At 44.2% G+C, this 17,797-nt stretch overlaps 2 protein-coding genes across 3 annotated transcripts; both read left to right on the top strand.

Moving 5' to 3' along the window:
* The first annotated feature begins 3,032 nt into the window (after positions 1-3,032).
* On the top strand, positions 3,033-5,187 carry MAGEB4 (MAGE family member B4). Its single transcript, XM_012448917.2, has one exon. The coding sequence runs from the start codon at positions 3,169-3,171 to the stop codon at positions 4,204-4,206; it is 1,038 nt and encodes a 345-aa protein (XP_012304340.1). The 5' UTR covers positions 3,033-3,168; the 3' UTR covers positions 4,207-5,187.
* MAGEB1 (MAGE family member B1) lies at positions 4,742-12,820 on the top strand. Of its 2 annotated transcripts, XM_012448918.2 has the most exons (3): positions 4,742-4,813; positions 7,232-7,337; positions 11,243-12,813. In XM_012448918.2, exon 3 carries the CDS (start codon positions 11,303-11,305, stop codon positions 12,329-12,331), a length of 1,029 nt encoding a protein of 342 aa, XP_012304341.1. In that variant the 5' UTR covers positions 4,742-4,813; positions 7,232-7,337; positions 11,243-11,302; the 3' UTR covers positions 12,332-12,813. The 2 variants fall into 2 exon arrangements, with proteins under 2 accessions (XP_012304341.1, XP_012304342.1); XM_012448919.2 differs by lacking the exons at positions 4,742-4,813; positions 7,232-7,337 and adding an exon at positions 8,022-8,073 and having other exon boundaries at positions 11,243-12,820.
* Positions 12,821-17,797: the final 4,977 nt, after the last annotated feature.

The raw sequence follows: 17,797 nt of genomic DNA, 5'->3' as shown, positions 1-17,797 counted from the left end.
ATTAGTGTAAAGCACACTCTGTTCCATGCCTCCCAACCTGAGACTGACTGTGTCCCCTTACTCACTTTTCTTCTCACTACTCCCAAATATACATCAAGTGATAAGATTCTGTTCCCAATTTGCTGGACTGGAATACAGAACCAAAGCAACGAAATTACCAAAATGATTGAGATGTGTGAATAAAGGAGAGAAAGACAATATTTGATGACAATATGATTACATAATCAAAGACAGATAAACTCAAAAGATCATGGGGTCACATTCTGTCATTCTGGACAGTCCCCCCTTTTTTTAGGAAGTTAAATATTTTCCAAGAGAAATACATAATAGGCTGGTAAAGAGAAGAAATAGATCAATGCATTTCTTTCTCTGACAGTATGACTTCTATCCTGGGGCTTCTGCCTTGTGTTACAGCTTCCCTGTCTTACATCACTCCTGAGACAGGGATGCATTGTCTGCAAGATTTGTTGTAGGGAAACTGGCCAAGACTTTTACGGGATGTGGGCATTTCCCAGGAAGTCATTAATTAAGGGACAAGAACCAAGAAAAAGACCCTCATATAGGAGGACAGAGCAGAGCAACCTGCCAGACACAGTTCTTAGCCTGAGCATCTCCTCACTTATTCTTCAAAGTTCTTAGGGACTTGTGAGTTCCTGGACCTCAGGTCAGTAGAGGGAGGAGTCCCATTCTCTGACACATACCAAGTTGAGGACCCTGAATAAAGAATGAGGGAAGCATTCACCCCAGTAGTCTTGACAGGATGTGGCTGACCCCGATTTCTACTCTGGAGGTCTTAAGAAGATAAAGACTATTATCTCAGGCTGGCTGACTCAGGTCCATAGAGATAGGATTCCTAAGGTGCGCCAGGAGTAAAGTGAGTACCCTGAAGGGTGCAGGAACCACCAAACCCCTATCAGTGTAGACCCCACAGAATCCTCCCTATTGTCATCTCTGAGAGATTCAGGCATGAATGTCAGACAAAGGCACCCTCATATCATCAGTAGTAACAGAGAAGTGAAGGTCTTGTTCTGAGGTGGGCAGTCCCAGCTCAGCAGGGGGAGGAATATTAAGCCTTCCTGTGAGTCAGATTTACGATCCTGAGTTAGGACCTGAGTAGGACAATCCACCATAAGACCTCAACCTGTCTACCACAGCTGCCACTCTATGGGAGACCGTAGTCACTTATGGCCAGATAAGGCCACCCTCTTCCTCCTATCGGATCTCAGGAAGGTGCAGACCTTTTAAACGGAGAGGTCTTGAGGTCAAAAAGGAGGGGAGCCCCAGGATCTTATAGGAGCCAAATAAAGGAAACCAAGTGAAAACTGAGGGGACTGCTCACCTCTAAATAGAGAGGACAACAGAGTCTAGCCCCCTGCATAAATCTTAAATTGCCAGGGCAACATGTGAGGCTGAGGCTTCACCATCACTTTTTTTTTTTTTAATACTTGACCTTCTTTTTTCAGAATAGTTTTACATTCACAGCAAGACTGAGCAGAAAGCACAGAGAGTTCCATAGGCATCCTGTCCTCCCAGGCACAGCCTCCTTCATATCAACCTCCCAACCCAGGGTAATACATTTGTTACAATTGAGCATATATGGACACATCATTATCACCCATCATTATCACATTATCAATTTAAGACAGAATTGCTTTACTGCCTTAAAAGTTCTCTGTGCCTCATCTATTTATCTCTCACTCTTCCCAACCCTTGGAAACCACTCAACTTTGTACTGTTTCCATACTTTTGCCTTTTCCAGAATGTCATATAGATGGAATTAGGCATTGTGTTGCCTTTTCAAATTGGCTTCTTTCACTTTGTAATATGTATTTAAGTTTCCTCCATGTCTCTTTGTGGCTTGATAGTTCATTCCCTTTTAACACTGAATAATATTTTATTCTGTAAATTTATCCACTCTCCTTCTGAAGGACATCTTGGCAGCTTTCCAGTTTGGGCAATTATAAATAAAGCTACTATAAATGTTTGTGTGCAGGTTATTTTGTGAACATACATTTCAACTCATTTGGCTAAATAACAAGGAGTGCAGTTACTAGATCATATGATAAGACTACGCATAGTTTTGTAAGAAATTTATAAACTGTCTTCCAAAGTGGCTGTACCATTTTGCATGTCCACCAGCAATGACAGTGTGCTCCTATTGCTCCACATCCTCGTCGGTAGTTGGGGTTATCAGTGTTTTTTATTTTGACCGTTCTTATAGGTATGGAGTGGTTTCACATTACTTTAATTTGCAAGTCCCTAATGACATGTGATGTTCTGCATCATTTCATGTACGTATTTACCTTCTGTATATGTTATTTGCTGAGATGCTTGTTTATATCTTTTGCCCATTTTTAATAGGGTTGGTCAGTTCTTATTGTTCAGTTTTAAGACTTTTTTGTATGTTTTGGTTAACAGTCATTTATCAGATAAGTCTTTTGAAAATAAATTTTTCCCAATCTGCGAGTTGTCTTATTCTTTGTGGCATCTTTAGCAGAGCAGAAGTTATAATTTAGTGAAGCCCAGATTATCAATTTTTTTTTCATAGATGCCCATCGCATTTTATGTCAGAACTAGAAAAGGTGAAAGTCTTGATCTGAAGTCGCAGTTATCAGTCAACAGAAGAGACAGTCCACAACCCTGCATGGAGTCCAGATGAGGAACCTGAGTGCAAACTTGGGAACTGAGGATCCCAGGACAGAGAGCACTAAATGCTTCGAAGCAGGGGTGGTGGATTGAAGTGCCCCTACATTTCCCTCATCTGGGTCCCATAAAAAGTCAAAGATTCAACTTCACAACACCAATAGAAGGAGGCTGAGGCCCTGCCAAGAGCTGACATGATAATTCTAAAGGTAATCAGAATGGATCCTTTCCAAGTCAGAACACAGAAAGAACCCAGTCAGCCCCCCGCAGGGTTGGCAAACTGCAGCCTAAGGCACATTGTAACTTCCTCAGCTAAGTTCTCAGGGGACAGAACGACTAAGAACAATAGCCCAGTGAATACTTAGAGCAGTGTTCTCAAGGAATCCTGCAGAGACGGCTTCTGAAAAGCCAAGGTAGTATCTGCCTGCTAAAGGTGTTCTCAGGATCTCAATCTCTCTTCTCCAGGCACCACATCACCTGCCCGTCTGCCTACACTCCTGCCTGCTGTGCCTAACCACAGCCATCATGCCTCGAGGTCAGAAGAGTAAGCTCCGTGCCCGTGAGAAACGCCAGCGGACCCGTGGTCAGACCCAGGATATCAAGGTTGCTCAGGCCACTGCAGCAGAGAAAGAAGAGTCTCATTCCTCTTCCTCATCTGTTTTGGGGGATATTCCCTCCAGCTCCTCTGCTGCTGGCATTCCGCAGAAGCCTCAGAGAGCACTACCCACCACCGGTGCTGCAGGTATGTCATGCACTGGATCTGATGAAAGTGACAAGAGCCAAGGTGAGGAAAAGGCAAGTTCCTCCCAGGCCTCAACATCCACTGAGAGCTCAATCAAAGATCCTATAACCAGGAAGACAAAGATGTTGGTGCAGTTCCTGCTGTACAAGTATAAAATGAAAGAACCCATTACAAAAGCAGAAATGCTGAAGGTCATCAGCAAAAAGTACAAGGAGCACTTCCCTGAGATGTTCAGGAGAGCCTCTCAGCGCATGGAGCTGGTCTTTGGCCTTTCCTTGAAGGAAGTCAACCCAACCAGTCACTCCTACACCGTCGTCAGCTTGCTAAATCCCAACGATGGAAACGAGAGCGGTTCCTGGAAATTTCCGAGGAATGGGCTTCTGATGCCTCTACTGAGTGTGATCTTCTTAAATGGCAACTGTGCCAGTGAAGAGGAAATCTGGAAATTCCTGAATGGTTTGGGAATCTACGATGGTAAGAGGCATATCATCTTTGGGGAACCCCGAAAGCTTATCTACAAAGATCTGGTGCAGGAAGAATATCTGGAGTACAAGCAGGTGCCCAACAGTGATCCCCCACGCTATCAATTCCTATGGGGTCCAAGAGCCTATGCTGAAACCAGCAAGATGAAAGTCCTCAAGTATTTGGCCAAGGTGAATAATAACATCCCCAGTAACTTCCCACTCCTTTATGAAGAGGCTTTGAGAGATGGAGAAGAGAGAGCCAAAGCCCGGCCCAGAGTTGCAGCCAGGCGTGGCACTACTGTCATGACTAGTGCGCATTCAAGGGACACATCCAGCAGCTCTTCCCATCCCATGTGAGATCTAAGACAAATTGTTCAGTTTGTGGTTGAAAGACCTGCTGCCTTCTCTGTTCCTGTGCTGCATGAGTAACTTGTTGATTTATCTCTTTGTTGAATTTTCCTGTGATGTTTCTTAAAATAGAAAGTTTATTTAGATTCAGAATATAAGCTTAGAAATGGCATGCATCACACACTTATTGCTGTTTATCAGGTTGGTTTGGTAATAAGAGTTTGGTTTTTGAAATACAAATAGAAAATCTGAAAATCATTTTTGTGATACAGAGCAAAATAACATGGCATTGGAGTAAGGTTATCTTTAGAAATTTAAAATAATGCCACAGTAAAATAGGTAGAATCTGAAGACAGAAAGAGAAGAAAAGCAAAAGTTGGTTTATTTTTGGTTTATCTTACTTCATTTGTTGTTCATAAATTTAAAAGTTACATACCTGATTTGCTTAGATTATTCAAGAATGTGGAGGCTTGGGCCAAGGTCAATGACAGTGTCCCCATTGTCTTCCCTCTATTAAGAGAAGACTTTGAGAGATGAGGGAGACAGTGTTGCAACTGGGCCTGGCATGTTCCAGTGTGATGTCCAGCAGTGCCTCCCACTCCTTGTGAACTCTGAGGTATATTCTTTACTTTTAATTAAAGAAAATATTAACCTTCTAATTAATGGAGGGCCAAAGAGGAGTTGGTGGGAACACCATGTATAATATATTTGTATGTAAAGTGATTTATCTTTTCATTTTCCTGTTTTTCAGTGTTCTTTCTTTTAATTGTAGAATTATTTAGTTTCAGAATCTAAGTTTAGGAATGGCGTGAATCACTCATTTATTAAAATATGTCAGGTTGAAGAACAAGAACTTCTGCATTATGTAAAACAATTTAAAATCTTTAAATCATTTTCTGTGATCTAGAACAAGACAATATGACACTGGAATATGGAATTTGTGAAAAGGAAATTACCTAGAAATAAAGTTGGTGGGATCATGAAATAGAGGAAAAAAAGTAAAATGTGGTCAAATCTTGCTTTGTTTTATTCCTTTTAGTCTTTCTTTGTAAAACGGAAGTATATGTATCTGGATTGGGTTAGCTTTTTCAGAAATGTGGGAGAAATTAAATAGCAATACATTTGACTTCCTGCTCACTTGCACTGTAATTGTCGAAATATTAATTGAGCAGCTGTTGTTTGGAGGGCTCCTAGCTAGTACTGGATAAGCAAAAAATTAAAAAAAAAATTAAAACCCTGCCCATAGAATTTTAGAATTCAACAGCAGCTATCACATAATGAAGGTGATGAGATAGTCCCTAAGACCTAAAGACAGTTGAAAAGAGGATAAGAAAGTGGGGGTGTTTCCAGCGAAATAATCTAGTGCAAATGTCCTAAGCAAGGTAATTGAGACTCTGGGAAACTGAACATACTGCAGTAGGAGGTAATTTTATGTTGCTGCATAGTGACTAGATGGGGCACACCGAGCAGGGGTCACACACTCAGATGATGGATCTTAGAGTTGAGAGTTAGAGACTGGAATGAAAAATTGCCCTTAACAGTTACTTTGGGATTGTGGAAAAAACAGAGGGAATCTTTGCCTGGGGCAGGGATTGAAAATGGCCTGTGCTCTTGTCCCAGTGCAAGTGAATCCAGTACACAAATTAGGTGTTTTATGCACATAGTCCCCAGGGTGTTTCTGAGAAATAAAGGTGATACTCCTTTAAGACTGGAAACTCATACGCCACTGGGCTAATACTCTGCCATCAACTGGGGAGCCAGTATGCATTCCATTAAAAGGGCATTCATTTTTCTTTTCTTTCATGTGTTTTGGAAATTTTAAGGGAGATCTAGATTTTTGGTGATGGTAAAGTAAGTGAATATAAGAGTGGTTTGTATGAAAGTCTAGAGTTGGTCTTTGAAGCAAACCCTAGAAGGTTTGAGTTGCTTTCAGCTGAGAAAGACAACTCCACACTCAAACTATGATTCAATATGGAAAAGATACTTAGAGTTTCTTTGTAAGCTGCATTTTGGGCTGATTTGTAGTTCCATGTCTTAGAATACTGTATATTCTTTGTTACCACTTGGGCTTAAAAAAAAATCAGCAGGGTGGATGATTTCTTCTGTAGTTGAAATAATCACAGTAATAAGCATTGTTTAAAGTCTCAATGCACTCCAGGGCTTTGCACACGTTAACCACATTCCACCAGACCTACATCACAAGGCTTATCATGCCCATTTCACAGATGCAGGGTCTAAGGCTCATAGAGTTTGGTAATGTGCCCAAGCTCATACAGCTAGTAAGTGATAGGGCTGGAACTAGACTGCTGATCTGAATTTCTCTAGAGACCACACTGTTCCACTCCTCCCAAACTGAAGCTTACCACAAGTTGCTTAATTCATTTTCTTCTGCTAACACAAAGTGTATCTCAGGTAAGAAAGAAGAGGTCTCTATGCCCCAAACACTGGATTGGAATACAAAACCAGAGCAAGAATAATACCAAAATAATTGACACATGTGAGTTAAAGACAGAAAGAAATAATACTCGGTGACAATATGATCATCAACAGAAGCAAAATCAGATAGCTTCAAAAGATCAAAAGACTGCAAAATCATCCGGCTTCACCCTTTTCTGTAGAAAGTAAGTATTTTAGAACTACCCTTTGGTTGGTGAGGTGAAGGAACAGATCAGCATGTTTTTTCCCCTGAGAGCACAACATCTGTCCTAGGCTCTCCACCTTCTGTTTCAGCTTCCCAATGTCACATCACTTCTGGGACAGGGACCTCTTTTGCAAAGAGGAAATTGGTCAAATTTTTGCAGGGATGTGACATTTCTCTGGAAGACTTTGATCAAGAGACAGGAACCAACATGAGAACCCTCATGAATGAATAGTGGGGAGAAAACCACTCCAAAATGTAAGGTTTCATCCAGACCCTTCAGGAGGGTGACCTCAGTTCACTAAACAGAGGAGTCCCAGGTTCTGATACATATAAAAGTGAGGAGCAAAACTGTGGAGTTCTATTGAGGCCTGTCCTTACTATCTGTTCTTACAGGTTGCAAAAGAACTATGATCATATGAGGATCGTCCAGAATTCCAACTCGAAATTCTCAGGAAAACAGGACCTTGATGTGAGGGGAGCAGGTTCACGTAAATAAAGGGTGGAGTTACAGGTTTGCTCACTTGTCAAGGTGAGGGCCTGAATGTGGACTAAGGGTTGTACCCACACCATAAGAAGAGGCCTCACAAGGCGGAGGTTGCGGTGAGCCGAGATCGCGCCATTGAACTCCAGCCTGGGTAACAAGAGCGAAACTCCGTCTCAAAAAAAAAAAAAAGAAAAGAAAAGGCCTCACAAAAAGCCCCGGGCGGGGATGGCAGGTTGATTTCTGCCTGGAAAGCCTCAGGGAGGTGACTGGTTCCGTCTACTTGGGGCAGCGTCAGTTTCACAGAGGGAAGAGGCTGAGACTCTAACAAGAATCACTGTAGGACTCTTAAGTGTTATGAGGGGACTCCACCAGCAGACAAAACCCCACAGAATTCATCCCATTTTGAAGCACCAGACAGAGCTATCTGCCTAAGGTGCCTCTCATTTCCGCCTGGAAGGTCTCAGGGAGGAGAGCATCGGGCCCTGAAGGGAGTCGCTCTAGTTCTACCTGGAGCCGGAGCCGGAGCCGGAGTCCTAATGAGGACTCAGAGTGCTGTTGAGAAGACCTCTCCCCAAAAGAGGGACGTTCACAGAATCCTGCCACTGCTGTCAGGCCTGTGAGGCCCAGGCAGGGGTGGCCTGTGTGGCACACTCAGATTTCCACCGTAGGTTTGAGGGAGGTTGGGGTATTGTTTGGAGGCTGGCGGATTTGGGTCAGCAGGCGGAGTCATCCCAGGCTGCTAGATACTAAGGTAAGGACTCCTAGGGGGGTACGTAGGGATTAGTGACACTAGAACAGTAACCTCCCATAGCATCATGCTCCTGCCGTCACCCTTCAAAGGCCCCAGGCTGCCGAATGTGGCTCATCCTGACTTCCACTTTGAAGGCGAGGACCCCAGCAGATGTGGTTCATCCTCACTTCCACAATGAGGGCTAGGAGCCAAGCGGATGTTGTTCATCCTCACTTCCGCTTTGAAGGCGGGAAGGGGGGCCGCGGGGGGGCGAGGGCCTCGGGCGGATGTGACGAGGAGGGGCGGGCCCCCGGGCGGATGTGACTTATTACTTTCGCTTTGAAGACGAGGAGGCGAGGAAGCGAGGAGGCGAGTCACCGATTAAGGGGCGCAGCGTCTGATAGGCCGACGGTGAATTCTCAGGACTGGTCGGGAGTCAAGGTGAGGACCCTGAGTGTAAATTGAAGAGACACCTTCACCCATAGCAAATAGGGCCCCATTAAGTCCCGCTTTTGCGTTTGGTCCTGGGAGACCTTAGGTAACCAGATGGGTAGCAACCTGTCTCTTCGGCGACTCAGGGAGATAAGAGCTTTGGTGTAAGGCATATAGACTCAGGTCTATGGCGGGATGAGTCTTAAACCCTGCTAGGAGTCATGGGCAAAGTCCTGTGTGACGACTGAGGGAGTCGAAGACTCCAGAACAGTGGGGCCCAAAGTCCCGCCCCTGCTGTCGGCACGCACAGGCCCCAGTCAGTCTTGGCGGGATGTGGCTCGCTATGACTGTGAACTTAGGTCCAAGGAATATGAGGACCTTTGTCTACGGGGTGTAGTCTCAGGACGGTGTGATGGGTGGAGTTCCAGAAGGAGTACCGAGTGGAGGTGGAGACCCTGAGTGAAGAAATGGGGGCTACTCAATACACAAGGGAGAGAGCCGCACCTGATGCTGTCCCTCGGAGTCCCAGGCCAGAGCTGGTAGGCTCAAGTACTCCCTGTTCTGCCTTCAGAGGCTTAGGGAGAGGAGGACCTTGAAGGCCTCGCTGCCCCAGTTCAGTAGAGAGATAGGAGTCACACGCTGTGACAGGTGTCAAATATATAAATTCTGTATGAGGAATGAGGTAACCACCTAGTCCAGAACAGGTGGGAACACACAAAGTCTTACCTCGGCGTTCATTCCTGAGAAGCCAGGGTTAGAGCTCTCAAGTTGAGATTCTCCTCCTCCTCATTTCCTTCAGGGGCTGTTTCAAGTACGTAATGGCTTTGGTTTAACATGAAAGCCCTTCTTTAGTACAGGGAGTAGGCCCAGTTTCTAACAGATGGTGATACTGAAAAAGTATGAGGGGACCCCTCCAAGAAAGAAGTAACCCTCTTAGAGCCCTATCCCCACTATGAGACCTGGAAGATCCAGGTATGGTGACATGATGAGTCTCACTCACTTCTTCCTAGAGCATCTCAGGGAAGTGAGGAACTTCATCAAAGGGGGCAGCCTTATGCTAGCAACTAGAGGATTCCTAGGTAATTCCAGGAGTCAAGAAGAAGACCCTGAGAACTGGGGGAACCACTCATCCTATAACAGTGAAAGAAACAGAATTCCTTCCTGATTTTCAGACTTGGGAGACAATGGGCATTTGTAGACAGATGAGAAAAATTTCACTTCTTCCTCAGGGAGTTGGGGGGTGGTTTGTATGACTGGATAGGCATTAGATCAAGACAGAGAAGACACTCAGGGAGGAATAAGATGAGCACTGACCCAGAAAGTGGGACTTCACAAAGTTCCACCCCCTCTCAGCCCTGGGAAACCCCAGGCAGAAGTAGCCAGATGTGTCGTCCTCTCAAGTCTCGCCTTGGGTACTCAGAGAGGTGAAGGCATTTGTATGAGGCTGGAAGAGTCAAGTGGGCTTAGAGAGGAGCTCAGATTCTGCCTGAGTGAAGACTAAAGAGAACAACAACCCCAGAACACTGGAGCCCCATAGAGGACAGGGTGACTGGATGTGACTCATGCTTTCTTTCATCTTGGGATTATGAGGAAATGAAAATCTTAATCTGATGCAAGGGGTCTCAGGTCACCAGAGGGAGAATCTCCAGGTTGTGCCAGGACTCACAGAGAGGACTTGAGGGAACTCCCACCTCATCAGTGGGGATCCCTCAGAGTCCCTCTTTATGTCAGCCCTAGGAAGCCCCAAACATAAATGTCAGAAGTGCCCCTAAATTCCTCTTCAGGATTAACAGAGAAATGAGGGTCTTAGTCAGATGGGTTAGCAGGAGGAGTGGGAAGCATTTTAGGCACTCCCAAGAGTCAAACTGGAGACCTTGAGTGAGGACCATAAGTGGGGCTACACATCACAGGGCTTCAACTTGCCAGCCACAGCTTTCAGCCTCTGGAGAATATGGGCAGTGTGGCCAGACACAGCCACCCTCATTTCCTCCCCTGGGTCTCAGTTAGATGTAGGCCTTACTATGAGTAACTGTCCTCAGGTTTAGAGAGAACGGAGCCGTTGGCCTTTCTGGGAGTCAAAGTATGGGCCGTGGGTGTGGAATGAAGGTACCATTCATTCCCCCAAGCCCCCAACCCATACCTCAAATAGAGGAAAAACAACGATGCTAGCCCTGTCCATGCACTTAGCTCTCAAAGGCCCTGGCCCAGAGTCGTCAGGCTGAGACTTTTTATTTCTTTGCATCAGGTCTAAGGGAGGTGAGAGCTTAGTTCTGAAGATGCAGCACCAGTCAGCAGAAGAGAGGTTCTCAGACCTTAGCTTTAGATGAGATGAAGACTCTGAATGAAGATTGAGGTCCAGCTAGCCCAGGACAGGGAGGGTCCCACAGAACTGTCAGCACTGCCACCCCTTCTAGCCCCCAGCAGGGATGGTGGGCTGAGGCAGTTCCTCATTTGTCTTTGGTGGATTCCAGGGAGCTTTGAAGTGTCAGCTTCAGAGCAGCACAAGAAGGTGGTCCCAGGCCCTTCCAAGAGTAGATATGAAAATACTGTATATGAACTGAGAGGGCCCTTGAACACAGAGGGAGTCTACACTGCCAGCCTCTGCTGTCACCCAGTCAGCCCCAGGCAGGATTGACAACAAGATCCTAGTGAGTTCCTAGAGCAGTGCTCTCAAGGAAACCAGTGGAGGTGGCTCTCTAAAAGCCAAGATAGTACCTCCCTGCTGCAAGTGCTCACAGGATCTCATTCTCTTCTCCAGGTCCCACATTTCCTGCCCTTCTGCCCACACTCCTGGCTGTTGTGCCTGACAACAGCCATCATGCCTCGGGGTCAAAAGAGTAAGGTCCGTGCTCGTGAGAAACGCCGCAAGGCACGAGAGGAGACCCAGGATCTCAAGGCCGCTCAGGCCACTGCAGCAGAGAAAGAGGAGTGCCCCTCCTCCTCTCCTGATTTAGGGGATACTCCCACTAGCTCCCCTGCTGCTGGCATTCCCCAGGAGCCTCAGGGAACCCTATCCACCACCACTGCTGCTGCAGCTATGTCATGCACCAAATCTGATGAAGGTGCCAAGAGCCAAGGTGAGGAAAATGCAAGTTCCTCCCAGGCCTCAACATCCACTGTGAGCGCAGTCAAAGATCCTATAACGAGGGAGGCAGGAGTGCTGTTGCACTTCCTGCTAAATAAGTATAAAAGGAAAGAGCCCATTAGGAAGGCAGTCATGCTGAAGCTTGTTGATGAAAAGTACAAGGATCACTTCCCTGAGATCCTCAAGAGAGCCTCTGAACGCTTGGAGCTGGTCTTTGGCCTTGATTTGAAGGAAGACAACTCCAGTCACCACACCTACACCCTCACCAGCAAGCTAGAGCTCACCAATGATGGAAACCTGAGTGGTGATTGGGAATATCCCAGGAATGGGATTCTGATGCCTCTCCTGGGTGTGATCTTCTTAAATGGCAACTCTGCCACTGAGGAAGAGATCTGGAAATTCATGAATACATTAGGAGCCTATGATGGAGAGGAGCACCCAATCTATGGGGAACCTCGGAAGTTCATCACCGAATATCTGGTGCAGGAAAAATATCTGGTGTACAAGAAGGTGCCCTACAGTGATCCCCCATGCTATCAATTCCTGTGGGGTCCAAAAGCCTATGCTAATACCACCAAGATGAAAGTTCTCGAGTTTTTGGCCAAGGTGAATGGTACCACCCCTGATGCCTTACCATTGCATTTTGAAGAGGCTTTGAGAGATGAGGAAGAGAGAGCCCGAATTCGATCCCGTATTGTAGCCAGCCGTCGCACTACTGCGCGTTTTAAAGCCAGATTGAGCAGGCCCTCCCACCCCATGTGAAAACTAAGGCAGATTGTTCACTTTGTTTTTGAGGCAAGATGCCAACCTTTTAAAGTAGTGAGAAGCCAAGATACGGCTAGAGAGATCATGATACATAGCTTCTTTGTGTTCCTGTTAAACATTAGTATCTTTCAAGTGTTTTTCTTTAAATAGCATGTTTATTTAGAGTTGGAATCTATGTCTATGAATGACATGGATTACACATTCATTGGTGTTGCCAGATTTAAGCATAAGAGTGTTGATATTCTGTAAGACATTTTTGAAATCCTTGAATCTTTTTTGGGTTCAAGAAGAAGAAAGCATAGCGTTAGAATAGAGATTTTCTCAGAAATGTGTGAGAACCTCACACAACATAATTGGAGTTGTAAAATAGAGGAAGAGTAAACAAAGCATGTCAGTTGTTTTCTTCATTCATTTTTGTTTCTGTAAAATCCGAAGATATACACCTGGTTGTCTTTAAGCTTTTCAAGAATGCAAATAAATAATAATTATGTTCGTTGTTCAGTGGTTCCTTTATTCTCATCGTAAATTGGGCATCTGCTCTTAGTAAGGCTCTGTGATAGTTGTGATTGTTTAAAGAAGACCCTTCCCCTGCACACAGATTTTTAGTCTTAAGGACAGTTATTTAAGGAAGATGGTGAGGTACGCTCTACATGTACAGATTCTTTTACATAAAAAAGCACGCATACAAAAATAGATAAAGAAGCGAGGATGGTGGGAGAAGGTTCAGATAAGAGCAGTCAAGTGTAAATTTCCTTAGCCAAGGCACTTGGTGGTATGGGACAATGCAAGTCCCTTGTTGGGAGGTCATTTTAAGTTCGCTCCATGGTGAACTGGGTGAGGTTGTGATAATCATAAGAAGGTGCAAAACCCTCAGATCATGAGCCTTAGAATTGAGAGACTAAGCCTGGAAAGGGAAACTGCCCTTAACAGTTATTTTGGGATTGTGAGTAAAGCAGATAGATCCTGTGTCTGGGGTAGGAGGGGAAGAATACAGTGCTCTCGTCCCAGGGCAGTCAAACACAGTACACAAACTAGTTGTTTTATGCACATTGTCTCCGGAGAATGTTTGAGAAATAAGGGTTATACTTTCTTGAGGTGAGATGCCAAGAAGCCACTAAGCTAACACTTTTCCCTAAGCTTGTGCAGCCAGAGGCTACTTTATTTATTAGGTCTTCTTTTGTATAATTTGGCAAAACTCCAAGGTCAGGCTGTATCTCGGTAATGAAATAAGTAAAAATAATGTTTTTACAGGAAGGGAATATCAGAGGGCAGGGAGTTGGTTCCTGACATAAACTCTATAAGCTTTGAGTTGAATTCTGATGAAGTCCCTGCTTCCATATAAAATAACATATTCTCTCATGGGGAGAATTTACATAGCATTACTTGCTTAGCAGCATTTTGGCTCATTTGGTGATTGTTTTTTAGAGTACTGCAAGTTCTCTGACAATTCCTGCACAAAACAAAACTTTCCCAGAGACGAGAGTAGTCTCGTGTGAATATAATCACAGTAATAACTGCCATTCATTAAAGACCCAATATTTGCCAGTCACTTTGCCAGATGCCTTACATACGTTACGTGTCTTCTAAAAATCCTGCAAGATGGGACTTATCAAACTTACTTAGTAGATGAAAAATTTGCAACATTCTCAAGTTCACATGGCTGGTAAGTGACAGAGCTGGGACAAAACCCCTGGTCTAAATGTTTCTAGTGCCCACACTGTTCTACTTATCACAATCTGAGACCAAACTGTCTCTTTAATTCTCACTATTCCACAATATCTCTCAAATGATAACAAGTGCCCTGTGACCAAAGTACTAAAAGCAGGCCTACTAGTGGAAGGAAGGTGAAAATGAAAAAGTTTTGGATTGTCTGTGGGGTTCATTGGCCTGGGGTCCTCCCACCTCTAGCCCCCGGGTTCCTCTAGAACTGACTCTGCTCTGGGCCCAGTACATAAGTCTAGTCCAGCACTTTCCCACATTACTGTGCCCTTCCCTGGGGTCGTCACCACTGTACCCCACTGTCCAAACTGGAACTGACCTGCTGGTCAGCTTCACTGCGTCTTTCTCTGGAGACTGCGCCTGCTCCCAGAGAAACAGACAGCTCAGACTCACCTGCGTTTTCCCTGACACGGAGGGTGCCAACTGGAGGTCCCACCCCTCACCACAGATGCCTTTTGACAGCAACAGCCCCTTTTGTGTAATCGTTCACTTCCAACAGTGAAGCCTAGACGCCTCTTCATGTTTCTGGGTGCTTCCACCACACTGTCAAAGTGTTTTGAATAAAATCTACTGGTGAGAAGAGTCTGATTTAGCAAAGAATCTACTGTTTCTTGGCTTATAACCCTAAGGCTAGAGAAGAGGCTTTTTTAAACCACTCTGATATTTGCAGTAGGATTTTAATAGAGTATTTTTTGTTTGAGACTGGCCACTGAACACATACACCAAATGAGTGATACCTAGGTGGTCAACATCCAAAGTCTCCCTCTTAAGTGGTAGATAAGGAAGGACAGAGGAAATCACTGTGTAAGCAAACATCTACTGTTTCTGAATCCCTAAAAATCTTTCTTGGGGTCCTTCTCAGAGATGGAAAATTGTTCCTTAGCAGACATGCCAATTTTGAATAAAAAGAAAAACATAACTTAACTATCCTTTAATTTACTCTTACCTATATCTGCCCCAGAGGAAAATAGTGGTTTTTTAGTGTGCTTCATTGTACCTGGTTAGGTGTTTGGGCATGTTAAGTAGGTAGTGGGTAGCTATGATTTGATCATCCGCCAAAGGTAGGAGAAAATTCTCAACCTACTAAAAGCGTGCAGGTTATTATAAAGAGTTGTGCAGAAAGGTGCTATTGACTGACAAAGGACAAATCCTCCTCATAGAAATTTCCAGGGTCATTTTGAAAATTAGATGTGACTTTGTGTTTGAAAACATCTGTCACGTAGTAAACACTAGAAAAATGTTGCAAATTTTAAGGCAAATTTGGCCTTCTTAGAAACTCCTCTAAGACATGAAAAGTGTCATTGTCCTAACCAATTGTAACAGTTGCTCTTCATTGAACATCTATTATGTACCAGCTTGGGGGAGAGATGACAAGTGTTTACCCACATGATGTCCTGCTCTCCTTCCCAGGCTCATGGAGAGACTACATTCCCAGTCTACTCATAGTTAAAAAGGATCATATCACTAATCCTTGCCACTGAAATATGAGTAAAAGCATGTTTGTCACCTCTAAGCCAAGGCACTGAGATCCAGTCGGCCACCTCTGTGCTTTCTCTTCCAGTGAGCAGGAAACACGGAGAACCCACATTGGGGTGTGGAGTTTGAAAATTAGATGTGACCTTGTGTATGGAAATAGCCTGGTTCCAGGCTAAACCAGGGTATGGAAATAGCCTGGTTCCCTGGGTCACTGCCAACCCACATCAGTTTTTATGTGCACAAGAAATAAACATTTGTTGTGTTAACCCATTCATATTTCAGGGATTTTTTTTTCTGTTGTGTCAGTTAGCCATTACTTTGAGTAATACACAACTGCTATTTCTATTGTTAGGCCTATTAAAAATAATTTTACAAAGCTAGTGGTGGTATGCGTATTCTTGTTGGAAAAAAATTTAATACCAATAAATCACAACCTCCTCCCTCCCAACATTCCTCCAAAATTCAGTCCCCTTTTTTGAAAGTAACCACAATTAATAATCTGATGTGTGTCATTTTAAAGCTGACTCAAGGCTTTTTTATACATAGATGTGCTATGAAAATATATTGAGTTTTTAACATACATGGGTAACAGTGTATATATTGTTGTGCCCCTTGTTCTTTTCATTTAATAAAATGAATGCAGAATCTTTTTATGACAGCAGGTATAGATCCACCTCACTTTTTAAGCTTCTTTCTAGAATTCTAAAGTTGCATGAGCCACAATTAATCATTCTCCTCTTGATAGACACGTAAGTTGTTTCCCATTTATTGTTATGATGAATAGAACCAAAATTAATACCTTTGAATATGAATTTTGGGGTAAATATGCATGGTTTCTTATAGGAAAAACATAGCAAAGCAGAAATAGGGTTAAAGTAGAGAAGGTGTGATGTGGCAAAATTTTATAATTATTGCTAAAATTTCATCAAAAAATGCTCTACTGACTCACATTACCACAAATTAAAGTATGTAGACACCCTGTACTCTTATTTGCATATTATTTCATCAGTCTTAAATTTCGGTTAAACTTTGGGGTAAAAATATTATCTTATTGCGATCTTAATTTGTTTCCTTTTTTCTTATTCGGTTGAGCAGAAAATTAACTTAATTCCCTTCTCCTATAAAGGAAGATTTCTGCAGTGATGTCTTGAGTACCAGAATCCCTTTGGGCATGCCTTGAAATTCTGAAATGTTGATGAAACGTTTCCCTTTACTTTGAGAGGAAAAGATTTGGTCCAAATGACCAGGTGTCAGGAAATGGTTCCAGACAAGGCACCTTCAGATTGTGAGGAGCACCTGGAGGATTCAGGGGGAGAACAACTTCTAGAGTCCGTGAGAGAGACCACATGATAAACTAAGTCCCAAGGCAGCAGGCAGTCAGGGGTTTGGATCCTCAGCATAAGGTAGAGAAGGAACCAGAAGGAGAGAAGGCAGAGAATCTGATGGAGGGCCTGAACAACTTCCATGAACTGGTTTGGGAAATCTTCCAATAATCGTTACCAGCCTGAAATTGTAGGATGATCTGAGTGGGCAGATCTATTGAGTGAAAGGATAAGAGGCAGCCTGGTTCCCTGGGTCACCTGATGGCAAAGAGCCTCTGCCAACCTATATCAGGTTTTATTTGCATGGACACCCCACGCTCCCTTAGAATTCCCTCCAACTTACTATCTAGCTCCTCTGTGTCACTCAGCAACTCTAGTGGATTCTGAGAGTTATGTCTTAACTACCCTGAGGGTCCAATACACCCTTGCCAGAGTGCCAGAGCTGACAGCTATCATCATGCCTATTTGATGCAGGTATTTCTTCCTCTATGGACACTGGATCCTTTACACTGAGGCTAGGGCTATGTTGAATAGGTAGGGTTAGTGAATGATGACACACACTCACTAGTGATGTGATAACAGTTGAGGTAGGCCAGGTGCGTCAATGTAGAAGTGAAAGGGGGTGTGCAACTGCAAGGAAGGGGAAATTGGAGAGGAGATAGACTGATGCTATGTACTGCAAGTTACACTACAGATAAAAACCTGGGTGTGGACATGTCTCCTAAGACAATCCAGATGATGCCCTCAGCTCTGACTGCTTTCCACAGCCTCAGGGTTCTTGGCACACCAGAGGGTAAGTGCCTGCTGGATGTATTTGCTGGCCTATGTTGCCACCAGATACTGTAGAGTAGAGCATTGGCCCAAGGTGTAGACATTTGCAGAGTGAATGGTGAGCTGATGGAGATGGCACACTACCTTTTTAAAATGATGGTGGCTGATGGAGATG

The sequence above is a fragment of the Aotus nancymaae genome, unplaced genomic scaffold (genome assembly GCF_030222135.1).
Source record: "Aotus nancymaae isolate 86718 unplaced genomic scaffold, 86718_ANA_hifiasm-v0.15.2.pri h1tg000058l, whole genome shotgun sequence".
Classification (NCBI taxonomy): domain Eukaryota; kingdom Metazoa; phylum Chordata; class Mammalia; order Primates; family Aotidae; genus Aotus; species Aotus nancymaae.
Note: the sequence above shows the minus strand (reverse complement) of the source record. Positions and strands in the feature narration are given on the sequence as shown.